This window comes from Camarhynchus parvulus, chromosome 4 (genome assembly GCF_901933205.1).
Source record: "Camarhynchus parvulus chromosome 4, STF_HiC, whole genome shotgun sequence".
Lineage (NCBI taxonomy): Eukaryota > Metazoa > Chordata > Aves > Passeriformes > Thraupidae > Camarhynchus > Camarhynchus parvulus.
In genome coordinates, this window is record NC_044574.1 from 26,024,128 (window position 1) to 26,037,893 (window position 13,766).

Sequence of the window (13,766 nt, forward strand, 5' to 3'; positions counted from 1 at the left end):
TCTGGGTGCGGATCTTCAAAGCCCTGGTTAACTAAGACTGATCAGTCTAATAAATTAATTGTTTTCCCTATGGGAAATTCCCACAACTATATTATTCAGAGGTATGTATGTGTTTGTTTTGTTATAGCATTGTCATTGTCTCTAAGATTGATTGTGTTAGCCGGAAATACTGCAGCCTAGATCTTCTCAATTTGATAGCCCATTTTGCAAAATATGTTTTGCAGGACACGAGATACAACTTCCCTGGCCATTTCTCTATCCAACTGCTACTGACTCTCCTGTTTATAACACTAGAGGTTTCTTTTAAGTGTTGCATTTTTTAAATATTCAGTAAAGGTCTAATTCCTTTTCTACCACTACAGTCAGAATGCTTCTGTTGGTAGACAAGCCTAGCTGGCTACATTAATGCAGTTATTCTTTAATGTTCCAGTTTTTGCTGTGTGAACAAAGAAGAATTCTGAAAAACTTTCTCAGCCTGAGAAATTAGAGGTCAAAAACAACCCTATTTTTCAGTGTGCAAAAGGAAAATGTTTAAGAGCTTAACATGATTAAGTTTTTTCCAGCTTTATGTCAGTTCAGGTTGTATTTAAATCTTTGGAACATGATGCCTGCAAATTGCCTGTGCAAACTGAGATTTTTAAATCCTTGTACTTCAACTGCTTTTTGCAGAATGGAAATTTTGTTCTTTCAAATAAAACCACTAATAAATATCAATAGCTTCCTTCAATGCTCTCTCTTATAGCTCATTGTTTAATTGCCTATTTTAGCTGGAGAGAAACAACAAGTGTCCCCATGAAAATCAGGATTATCTTAAATATCATTAAACCAGCACTAATGTTAAACTTTTTTCAACCATGCTCAGTAGAACATTTTCATGTTCTACTCCCAATTTTTTATACCCTAGAATCATAGAATTATTGGTAGAAAGAGTCCTCTGGAGGTCTCCACCTAACTTTCTCCTCCAAGTGAGGTTGCTGCCAGCACGCTGTCATCCCTGACTTTGAGTCTTGGAAACACCCAAGGAAAAGGATCCCACAGCCACTGCATACAATGGGTTCTGCACTACCCATCCACTGAAAAAGATTTTCCTAACCTCTGCTATAAAGTTCTGCTATTTTATTTCACTTGAGAGTACCTTTTTTTTAATTAGCAGTCATAATAAAGGTGAAAAATACAGATTTTGCGTAAGGATTAACAGCTAAATGAATCTTTAGCTGTATTTGGCTGTTTATCACTTTCTCAAATTCCCACCTCTACAATGATTTTAAACCATGGTACTCATTATGCTGTTCTTGAATTTCACATGATCGTAAAAGATGACAGTGACTGTACATTACTTAGTTGCATCAATGCTCTGACCTTCCAATATTTCAACACAGGTTTAGAACTTACCGTTTATTATATTAATGATGACTCTGTGCCCACACCTGGCTGTACTCTATGTGTTATAATGCATAACAGACCATGCAGAAGTACAAAACAGATAAACTTCAATCAATCATAAAATCACATACTGCCACCAGATGTAAGGTGTACCTTTGGAAACAAAGTGATCAATCACAATACAGAACAGAAAAAAAATATATTATCATCATCCTTTTGTTGAAATAGCCACACAAATACCTTTTAAATAGTTTCAAACAACCTGACGGGTCTGAAACAAAAGCCAGTGCCTGCAACTCTCAAACAATTATCTTCAGATATGCCTTGCTTCATTGTTACCACCATCCTTGAACATTTCACTAAGCATGCGATGTCTTGCTTAGCCTCTTGGTCAATTCATGATTCAACTTGACAACAAACATCTGTTTGACATGCAAACAACAAAGTATAAAAACCCATGATGAATGTAAAACAGGCATAAAGCTGAAATTCTTCCGTTCTTTCAAGTTTTAAAGGAACACACATCCACAACTCCATTAGCACACGTCATTTAAAGTCGAACAAAGCTGATTTTATTTCCAAAGCTGAGCAGAAGTGGGAATCTCTCACTCTAAATGAAACCACTGAAAGGCCAAAGAGTAAAGATACATGGAACTTCAAGGAGGGCGTGTTAGTTATTCACAGAACTTCCTGCAATATTAATCCTAACAAATATTTGAAGTCTTTTAGATATCTTACATGGAACATTGTTTCATCAGACTGAATTTGAAGAGATGAACTACAAACAGAAGAACTGCAATAATGAGCCATGAATTTATTAAAGAGAATTGAAATCACAAGCTTAGCTAGAAGTAAATGTATGACAATGTTAACAATATCATTACAATTTTCATACAAGCATCTGAAATTTTTGGCAAACTTGCAGTTACCTGACAACAGTAACACAGCAGGTGATAAAGCTAGCAAGCTTTTTTTTTCCTTATAAGCATAAACGGTAATGAAAAATTGCTCTATATATTTAATAATGGCTTTTAAGAATCCTTTGGACTTCAGCTAATATATTTCACATGTCAGAAACTTCAGTTTCCTTTCCAAGCTATACTCATGTACTCATAAAAAACAACAATGGTAAAACTGATGAAAACCAGGTTCTTGATAATGAATTTTGTGAAAATCCACATGTTTCTCTCAGCTTACTAATTTTGCCCTGTGAAATGCAAATACAATTTCAAATTTCTTCAAGGGAAGAAAAGCAGAATTTTGATTCTTTTGACTAGTGAAAAAAAATTGTAAATGAGAACTGCATTGCCAAATTTTAAGGCAGCTTTTTTCACTGTCTTTAATTTTGAGAGACAATTTAGGTATAAGTGAGGTAATGAAACACACTGTACTGCTGGAAGAGAAAACACTCTCAAGCATGGACTCAAGCACCAACAAAATTAATAGTTACCATATTAGTCTAATCATGCTTGCATTCGCATGGCAAAGATACGTTTGAGTGGCTAAATTCCTGCCCTTATAATTAGGACATTGCTTATGTTCTTCTGTGCCAATCTGAAAAACCAGAACCATTTCCCATTCAAAAGAAAATAATGTTTAACAACATCTTGAATTCTTTTTTTATTTTTGAGGACAAGAATACCCTAAAAATCTACCATGGGTCGAGTGCTGCTGTTACTCCTTACACAACTGAGTCTACTCCAACTTGTATGAGTAATTAAACAAAAATTTAGCTAAAAGACAAAATTATTTATTAGATCACTGCTGGAAATACTGGGGATTAGGGAGACTCAAGCTTATGGACTGACTTGGAATACAGTTACTGGATACCTTAGCTTCAGCAGGAAAAATGTCTTTAGTATGAGCAGCACAAGGTTGAGATAGAGAGACACGGGAATTCTTGTTTTGGCACCACTCGTGACAAATTATGTCCAGCTATCCCCATCGTGGTTTTCATATTGCTTCTTCCTACCAAACAAAAAGGTGAGCTGGACCCTCTCTGTAGTAGTTCTGGCAGAACACAAAATTCTTTGCAGTAGAATTCTAATAGTGGCAGAACCCCAAATACATAATAAGAAGCACTGTGTAGTGACAAAGAGATTTATTTCATGTACAAATTGAACATAGTTAAGTGATAAAAGAATTAGGGTAACATCAAGGCTGAGTGGAGGACTGCAAAGAAACTAAGCCGTTCCGTTTCAGAGATGCGTTAGACAGGTGAAAAGACCCAAGGTTCCTTGGATGCAAGCAAGCAAATATAAATCCTGTGCTTTTTGAAACTCCAGCGCTTTCTGAAACTTTTGAGACAGGGACTCGGTTTTACGAGAACACTTTTCCACTTTATTCCTTAAAGCAATCGTTTAGGGCTCGGGGGGCGTTCACCCTCCTCCGCACTTGGGCAAGTGACCGTGTTTCGCTCCCCGGGAGCGCCCGCGGCCCCGATCCCGCCCCTCTCCGCCTCGTCTTCTGCCCCGCTCCAGGCCCCTCTCCAGCCTCACTCCTGCCCCGTTCCAGGCCCCATTCCTGCCCCACTCCCACCCCGTTCCAGGCCCCTCTCCAGCCCCGCTCTGGTCTCACTCCTGCCCCGTTCCAGGCCCCATTCCTGCCCCACTCCCACCCCGTTCCAGGCCCCTCTCCAGCTCCGTTCCTGCCCCGCTCCGGCCGCGCGGGACTCGCGTTCGCGGCGCCCTCTGGCGGCTGCGCGGGGCAGGAGCGCGGCCGGGCCCCGCAGCGGCGGCCGGGCCGTGCTGAGGGGCGCGTCCGGCCCGCACGGCCCCCCACCGCCGGCCAGGCCGCGGCGATGCCCCCACGGACGGGCACGGCTGAGGATCAAACTTGGCCGCGTTACTTTTCACGTTAGGATGTGGCCACCGGTATAGTTCTCCACTGAAACTGCTTTTGTGAAATGGTAGAGGTGCTACGAGGCTGTCTGCTAGGGGAGATCTATGGGAGACTTGGCGCAAAAAAAAGGAGTATTAAATGTACATATGCAAATACACCAGTGAATGGAAGAAAAAAAATCAGATACTAATACTTCCTGTCCCAGTGTATATTCCATACATCTACAGGATGTTTTTCTAGGAAGAAGGTCGGCCCTCGCTCTCTCTACTTCTGTCTCCCCAGTCATCAGTATTACAAAACACGGAGTCATGCTTCATCTGAATCAAGTCTCCTGCTTTACTGCCTCAGTGCAGTCTGCTTTTATTTCAAAGAGAAAAAAGTAGCAATAAATTGTATTAATATTTCCTTGGGAAACCATGTTTTATTCAATTGTTACTGTTTAAAATGTGGTCTTTTTTCTTTTAAGCATTGATTGACAGATAAGTAGAATATTACTGCATATACTTCTAAACTCTATGAATAAACACTACAGAACCTATTGAACCTGACTCCCATCCTGATGGTTTTGCTATCAGAAAACTCTCCAGTGAGCCGTCATCATGACTTGGAACCATGGTCCATGCCTCCAGAAAACATTTAGATATGAAGTCACACAAACTCAAATACCTCAATAGGAAAAACATATTCCCTTCACTTGCTTCCCAACAGAGAGGTAACACAGGATACATTTAGCTCAGAAGCTGACCTTTGGTAGGGGTCACCATTATATATTCAAGAAAAATTATAGTAATATTGGGCAAATATAAGGAGCAACCACCTAGGACTATAACAACAACTTCTGGCAACATAAAATCTTGAACCTTCAGAAGTCAGAAGTTTCTAATGGACTATTGTTTCTACAAGCCCCAACAGACCAACCCCTCACAAAGTTCTCCAAACATTTCCATACTTTCTGGTTTTCCCATCATCCTGTGGCAGTAAGTCCATGAGGTCTCTTTTTTTAGCCTACTGCCTGATAGGAAAAAAAAGAAAAAAGTTTAAAAAAAAAAAGAAAAAAGGCAACTCCTCATATAATGAAAAACACTTGAGTAACTGTTCTATTTCACCTAGACACTCAAAACGGTCTGACTATCCACCACAACAACTTACTAACAAGCCAGCTGTCTTCCAGAAGGAAACAGTGTCTTCCTTCTATTTAGTGCCTCCCCACATCTAAGTCTTTCCATGTCTCTACTGGTCTGGTTGCCTGCTGGTTTGCCTTTTCCAATTCAACTGTTATCTTTCTTAAGTTACACAGATGTGGCAGGACTTTTCCATTTTGTTCTTTGTAAGCTTCATGATGAGGGTGCTCATGGAGACAGAATGCAGACTGCAGCAAATCATCAGGTCCTTATTTTGGTGGCAACACTAGCTGAAAGTCCAGCATTGTATATGATAGAGTTTGCATTGTTTCCCACTCTCCAGCATTCTTTTGCATCTATTGGCACAGTCATTTAAACATTTTATCAGTCACTGTTCCACTATGAAACCTTTATGTGATTCCCAGCTATTCATTTTAGGAAGCTAAATCTGTATTAGCAGAAATGTTATTACTTGACTATTTTCTGTTTTCCCTGATCAGAAAACACTGTCTGCCTGTAAGATTCCATCAGCAACCTTCTTCACTCTGGAGCCTAGCCATTCATTCTTTTTTCTCCTTCTGTCTTTTAACAAATGCATAGTTTGTGAGAAGAGGTCAGTAAGATTTCTTGGTGAAGACTCTTGTTAAGAGCATTTTGAAAAGCCAAGTATGTTGCATTAACCAGCATTTTCACTGTCACCTTCAAGAACTTTCTAATAAATTTGTGAGGCATTGTATCATTCATTCCTATTTACCCACTAATCTATTCTTTGCTAGAATTTCTGCCAAAGAATTTCCTTCTTCTTTAAGGACTTCTTAAATAATTGATGTCATATGTGCCAAATTTAATTCCCCTCCAATTAGTAACTCAGCAATGTCTTACTTATGTTAGTTTCAAGTCTTTACTGAATACCATATGGTCACAATATTTATAATTTCTCTTATTAATGTCTTTTACTGAAGCTTTGGTCACCAGTAAAGCAAATCCAGTACTAGGAATACTAGCATCAGACCAAAAACTTAACAGCCACATGAATGCCAGTCCAAATGTGTTCACAGAATTTTGTCTGGTTGGCTTTGAACTGGCAGTCTCTATGTCATATGACATATCATTTATCTTTTATTGCATAAAATGAGCATAAAGTCCAAGTTACACATGCTTACTAAATAAACAGAAATGCATTCACTTCTCCACGTTTGAACCAGATGAAACTTGTACTGACGGATGATCTGCTAGTGTGCCTTGATGATGATGGAACATCAGCCTGACACACATTTAGAGGTTAATTTCCTTACAAGACACGCTTAAAAAACTCAAACCTCTGTTTCACATGGGTTCAAAAGTGATTACGTCAATTCATGGGAGGACAAACAAGCGCTCACCAGGACTCACTGCAGATCACTGAAATCTGCTACTACATAGCGTTCAAGTGTCTCAGCAGGCCAGCCCTAGTTTATTCTTCTTCAGACATGTGATAATGTTCACAGCTGGATTCAGACACTAAGCAAGAGAGAAATAATTTGATCTACTACCACTAATCTGATGTGGTCTTTAAGTTTTACTTGTCCCAAAAAAAAAAAAAAATTTACTCCAACAGAATATTCCAGTTTCACTGCTCCAAACCTCATTTATATCTCACTGTCCTCCACATTAGAATACTTAAGAACTTCCTGTGAACATCAGACCATGTCCTGTGTTACCTTAGGGATCTCTTCATGAAGAAAGCTTAGTTGAAAAAAAAAGACCAAAGAGACTAAAGATGAGTATAAGTAGTTAATTTGCATAGGCCAGGACAAGAAAGAAGTGAGTAGAAGACAGTGCTAGAAAGCCCCTGCTTTCTAGTCCTCCATGCCTTGGAGAGCCATGGGAACACACAGTTATTATGAGATCAAATTCTTCTGGATATTTAATTTTTTTAATCTACACACAGAATTAAGACAATGTCCCCATGAATACGGATAAGCAAAACACTTGAAAGTGGAATCAAAGAGTGCAAGGTTATTGATTAGTAATGTACTATCTCCGGGTTTTGGTTTTTGTTATCTCAGTTTGGGATGGGATTTTTTTGTTGTTGTGTCGTTTTGTTTTTTTTAAGAAATCTGTAGTATATCAAATTTGACTTTGAAAACTTTTCGTCCTTTTCTCTTTACACAGAAAATACTACGCCACAATAGAATTCCAAGTAGTCACGCCTGCTGAATATACACGCAGTCATACTGCTGTTGGAATGATCTGCACTTACCAGAATAGAACACATACTTGGAAAGTGCTAGAAGCGCCTCTCTGTATAATACCAAAAAGATTAGAAATCCAAACCTAAGGCTGTCCTGAGTGACTGTAGTAGGGAAAAATATCATGTGCCATACACATGTGCATATTACATATACATGTTATATGCATCTCAAAAGAGTTTGTTCCAACATAGTAAGAAAAGGCAAAAGAGCTTTACACTGTTTCATCTATACTTCCTAGAATTTCAGGTATCTCAAACATGATTATGAAAATATTTGTAGTGTAGCACATTATGCTTTCTTGCTGTTCCTTGGCACAGTGATAATTTGCCAAGTTGCCAAAAGAAGTAAATAAATTAACCACTAATAGGATTCAAGTGTCCATTTTTATACATTTATTCTGAGTTTGGGGTGCAGGGGGAGAAAAAGAGAGAAATCTATAGAAGAAAAACGACTCAGCAAATAGAACCTGCAAAAAGCCTGCACCATTCAGATGGCTTATGAAGTCACTATAGTCTAGGGAAGAGGAGAAAATACTAATAAATCAGTGATTTACATTACATTTTCTCTATGACCTTATGAATAAGTTTTGCTCTGTGCTCTGGTGGGATTAAGAAAAAAGGAATGGTAAGCAGCTCTAGAGAAATGGATTCATTTCAATATGGTACCCTTTTGTTTCAGCAATTAGCAAAGCAGTATCAGGGAATTCTTCACTACCACTAACATGATGAATCAGTAACATTTACTATGACATTAATAAAATGCACCTACCTTCATAGCAAAAAAAGTCCTGATCCCAGTTAATTGTTGTTACTCTCTCTCAAAAATGCCAAAGGAACTTCATTGCTACACAAAAAAACCTGCTTCAAATTAGAGAGGAATTTATCCATTAAGACATAAAAAGTTGTAACTGCAATTACAAGCCAAGATCAGGAATGTACCTGCCACATGCATAGTTTTAAAGAAACAGAATATACAATCTACAGACTTAATAAGTGCACTAACTCATTTCTAGGCTTGGTAAGCCTGATTATCACCAACTGAAGAATGTATTTTAAGTTTTCATACTGAGAGAATTTACAGCATCTTCCTTAACAGGTTGAACAAATGTTCTGATAAGAAACCACTTGATTGCAAGATGGAATGTACACAACAAAATAAATTATGGAAAGGGACACACGTTCCTTAGACCTCATAGAAACACATAGGGGAGCATGCCAATAGTATGCTCTGTAGTTTTTGGGTCAGAACCATAGAGCCAAATAAAATATAAACTTACTTTTTTTCTGATCCATTTTTTGTGACACAGATGGATGGGTAGGACTTAACATTGGCAGAGTGGTCATCCTCTCAGTGTTGTTAAAAGAAGTCTCTGTAGACCACAACGTCATCATCTCTGCAGTGGCAAAGAGCTGGGTGCTGTCTTCAGAGCCCTCTGCCAAAGCAGCTTCAGAGGCAGGTTGATGACTGAGCACTGTGGCTTGAGTTGGGGGATCAAAGGAATTTTCCTGGAAAGACTCTCTAAATATATTTGAGTTCTTGTTCATTTGGTCAACGTGGGATAAAGGCGTGGTGGTCCAAGAAGAGGGCTGTGTGCTAAGATCCACTGCGGGATCAGTCTCGGAACTATTTTCAACCATATTTGGCAAAAGATCAGGAGACATTTCAAAGTCACCATTAACTGTGAGGCCCTCACTTCCATTTGAATAAAAGCATGTTTTTTCTAACACTCCTGCAATAAAGGAAAAAAAACACCAAAATTACCATCACCTGGAAAAGTGTTACCAATTTGTTTTGGAAAGTTAATACTAACTAAAATGACACAGATTTTAAAAGTATTTTAATATCAAAATTAAAATTAAAGACAAATTTAAGAATTCTGTCTGGTAACAAAATGACAGGAGCACATAAAACATGGTTGCTGTTTATCATGGTTGCATGTGGATAAATAGAGAAACAAATGCTTCCATGAGCTTAAAATATTTTAATCGTATTTATAGTATGTCACCAAATACTTACATGCTTAAAACTACAGAGTGCAATTTCACGGAGCTTCAACATGCATTCATTCTATCATTATGTTAACAAGATGGACAATGCTATTTTTTACTCCTTTTAAATTGCATCATCTCTTGTTTTCATAGTACCACCATCTTTAGAAATCCAATTCTGAAGCTTTAAGGGAATCAATGCATTTTCAACATATTCCATATTCACTAATTTGTAACATGGAAAGAGATGCTGTTTTCTCTGTATAAGATTATGTACTTCAACTACCACTGCTAAATATGGGGCCCTGAGTTATTTGTCATTCTTCTCTGATATTGCATTTTAAATATACAGTTATTGTCTAAAATTTTGTCACTTGCTGGCTTTATTTTTCGATCATTTATTATATTATAGACAAAACCAGACTTTTCTTAGTTGTATATGTTGAATAGTTGCAAGTAATTAAAATTCACAAATCAAAACAGTAAGTAGATATATCCGACAAGCATGGGGAATTTAAACTACATAGTAAGATAATTGATCTTTAACCTAGTAATCCTAATAATAAAGAAGACATCTTAAACATGTGTAGAACATATAACTCATTTATCTATAATAAAAACAACAAATATTATCTCAAATTCTTTAACCAAATGTGTTAGAGTCATATTTAAGGCTAGAAGAGAAGCACCACTCTGTATTACAATATAAGAAATTTTTGGTAAATAGCAAAAGTAATTTTTGCCACTGGCAGGTAAAACAGCTTAACACTCATAATAGCCACAGTACACCTAGACTTGATCATAAAAAAAATTTAAAGGAATCATCAAAACATAAAGTCTTCCAAATGTACCGAGTACCTTGGCAACAATTGATAATTTTAGTAACTTTTCTTCATATTCATTTGACCCTTCATTAGCTGCTTGGTACAGATGAACCCCAAATGGCAAGGGGGTTGGAATTAGATGGTCTTTCTATGATTCCATGACTCCTAAATCCACAGAACACTCAGCACCATCTCTCCCAGACTTAATTTTCATTTTGGTTATTGCGTTTACCAAAATGGCTGGTTACACCATCACCTCCCAATTAGGCCTTGTTCACCCCCCACTGTCCCAGGCTCTGTCCCTAGACAAACCCAGCTCCAGGCACCACACAGAGCCCAAGAGGGTATTCTGAGCCCATTCCCATTATTGAATCCCTCTTCTCACTTCTCCGTGCACTCTGCTGCTAGAATAAATCAGTTCACTGGTCTGAAATTCAGGGACTGGGCAGGCAGAAATGTTTATTAATCACAGCTACAAGTAACTGAAAACGCCAGAAGAATCCAACTAAAGTGCCTTCGGGTTGGAAAGCTTTATAGGTAAGGGAAAAAAGAGAACTGGAATAGCTGAGAAGGGGCAACGTCAGCATTTTCTTTTTTACTGAGCAACTTTTAACTATAGCAAATGCAAACAGCAAGAAAAACTGGTGAAAAAATTCTGAAATATAGTGAGTTTCAATTAAACAGTTACGATTTGAGATTTATCATACCATCATTTATCCAGGCTGGATTGTTTTGGCTCCAGTGTCACTAACTGTGAGTAAATCTTTATGTCTAACTTCTACTGGACAAACCCAGGGGAACTTTATACATATATATATATATAAATGTTAGGGTTTCTGGTTTTCCACCAGCAGATGTTCATATATCATTGGGGTTTGGAGGAATTTACTGTGTGTACTTTACAGAAACAACTAAAAATCCTCCCACCTGCAAATGATTTAAGCAGCTTTTTTTTTTGTTTGAGTCCTCTAGTCAAATCAAACAGTAAGTGCATTTTCACAAATAGGGACTAGTATTAATATGATTTGCTAAAGTCTAAGGAAGAGGGAGTAGTTGTGCTCAGAAATTGTGCTCACTAAAATATGGCTTTATTTGGATGCCAGATACTTCTGTTCAAACAAAGGATTGAATCTCTAGAATTCAGAAGCCTACTTTGTTTCAAGTTTCAAACTTTATCAGTTTTTTTTGCAGTTTTCAAGAAGTTAAAATAAGCTTTTTTAACTCCTTTGGGAAAGTGCATTGTATTTTTCCATAATTCAAGAATAGCTTAAGGTATTTTTTCACGTTCTCTCTTCTCCTCCCTAGACTCCTCTCTTCTCTTCCATTCAGCATAAAAATAGAAAAAGGCTGTGAAACATTGGTCCCAAAAAGTTATTAATACTGATTTAAAATAAAAGTTAAAATTATTAGCTATTTATATAACACTCATCAGAATAAGAGGCAATGCATCACAAGACAGGTAAACTCTTGAAAAATGTTTGAAAACTCCCTTTGGTTTAATACCATGGTCAAATAAATACTGTGAAACAAAATATTGAGGCTACCCACTGGATTCTATCCTCTTCACACTCAGACTTATTTCATTCTTTTTCTGGAATAACAAATAATAACTATGTCTATCAATGCCATGAGGTCATTTACTTCTTTCACTGAGATCCCCAAATCCTTGTTTGCTTCTTCAACCTATCTTTCCAACAACTGCATTTTTTGTTCTATTTTTACCGTTTCCTAGTGATAACAACTCCTCTTAACAGGGGGACCACACAATGAACCTCTTCGACACAAAAGGTCTTCCTATTTGTATCATCTCCACTGGCAATGAGCAGTATTAAAATTCTTTTTAACGTTTTTTCCCTCCAAAATAACATCAGCCTGGCTCAGGTATGCCCTTGAGGGAGGCAGGTGTAGGGCCCTGGCATTCCTCACTTGCCAGCTCTAGATGACAACTCTGTTTCCACTCAGTTTGTAAGTTTTAGGTCACCTTCCTAAGTCACCTCTTTCTTCTCCCATATTCTCCTCCTATCCTGTCCTTTTATCAGTGCACCATAGAGAATTTAGGCACTTTATTCCAGGCTACAGAATCCACTCTTTGTGCTGGGCTCCCATTCACTTTAATTTTCATCCTTCCCCCCACCCTTCCCCTAAAAACACCATTGTATATTTTAAATCCTGAATTAAGCTTACTGGATATGCTTTTATAGCATCCATATTTAAATTTCAAGATACCTAAGAAAACAGAGTGATGCTTTAAAACAATCAGTTCTTTCTTAATCTCTTCAGTGAAGAGAAATTAATTACTCTCTATCTATGTTTGCTGACAGACATGCAGCACATACTGAACAAGCATTTTATTCATGTATACAGGCACACTATATCCAACCATTCTTCAGACTTGGGTTCATACAGAGCTGTAGATGGTAAATCATAAGCCAGATATTAATTAGTTGAGAAACAGATGTAACCATTTTCAATTTGTGTCTCTAGCTACAGCTGGGCATGTCCAGATGACAAAAACAGAAAGTATGCTGGTCTTCATTGTTCTTGGTACAAAACAGAGCTACTGGGACCAGACCCATTCATTTCAAAGTAACGCTTTTCAGCAGTTTTAATGATCATTTCCAGTTGTTGTTCACTTTGGGGAATTAATATTTTGCTTAAATATGGACAGATTTTAAAAAATTGACAGCTTACTTAAAAATGGACAGTTAAGAGATTTAAGAAATAGTCACACTGTTCAAGCTCATAAATTGAGATTCTGGCAGCGTAAACTGTGGAAGATTTCTAGCTCTTCAAAGCAGGAAAGCTCCAAGAGACCAAGTCTGTTTAAAAGCTAATGAAACAGAGCAAAGCAGTCTAACAAAGTATGGGTAATTGATGAGGAAGTTGCAAAGGAAATAAAACACTAGTTCACTAGTACAGGAGGCCAGCACATATGAACTGAGATTTCTCCTGCAGGGTCTGTACCCATGACTGCACTCTGGAGAAATGGGCACATTACTGATACTGTGAAGGTCCCATAGTATACCAAACTATTGCTTGTCAGTTAAGCTGCAGTAATATCCTTCCTTCCTTTCCTTACTCCCTCCCACCCCCTCCCCCCACCCTCCCTCCCATCAAATAATTTCTATTAGCCACCCAGTACTATCAACTTATTTCTTACACAGTAAGACTTCATACCAGTATTAGAATTCAGTTATTATTGACCTGAAATAAATATGAAGTAGTATTTTGAATATAGTGTATTGCTAGTTCCTGTAACAGACTACATTCTATTACACACACTTTAAATCCCCACAGCATTAGTTCACCTAATCCTGGTCATCAAATATATTTGCTTCTAGGCTATCAATGCACAGAAAATGAAAGCTGCTGAGA

The 13,766-nt window shown here is 37.7% G+C and overlaps 1 protein-coding gene across 6 annotated transcripts in view; it reads right to left on the reverse strand.

The window, feature by feature from the left end:
* Positions 1-13,766, reverse strand: part of CORIN (corin, serine peptidase) — a 120,557-nt gene that overhangs the window by 87,044 nt on the left and 19,747 nt on the right. For 4 of the 6 annotated variants that reach the window (XM_030947024.1, XM_030947022.1, XM_030947025.1 and 1 more), the window contains exon 3: positions 8,856-9,308. The exons of the other annotated variants lie outside the window; for them this stretch is intronic. In XM_030947024.1, the coding sequence (XP_030802884.1) occupies positions 8,856-9,308 (453 nt within the window). The remainder of the gene's footprint in view (positions 1-8,855; positions 9,309-13,766) is intronic. 6 annotated transcript variants of the gene reach the window in all.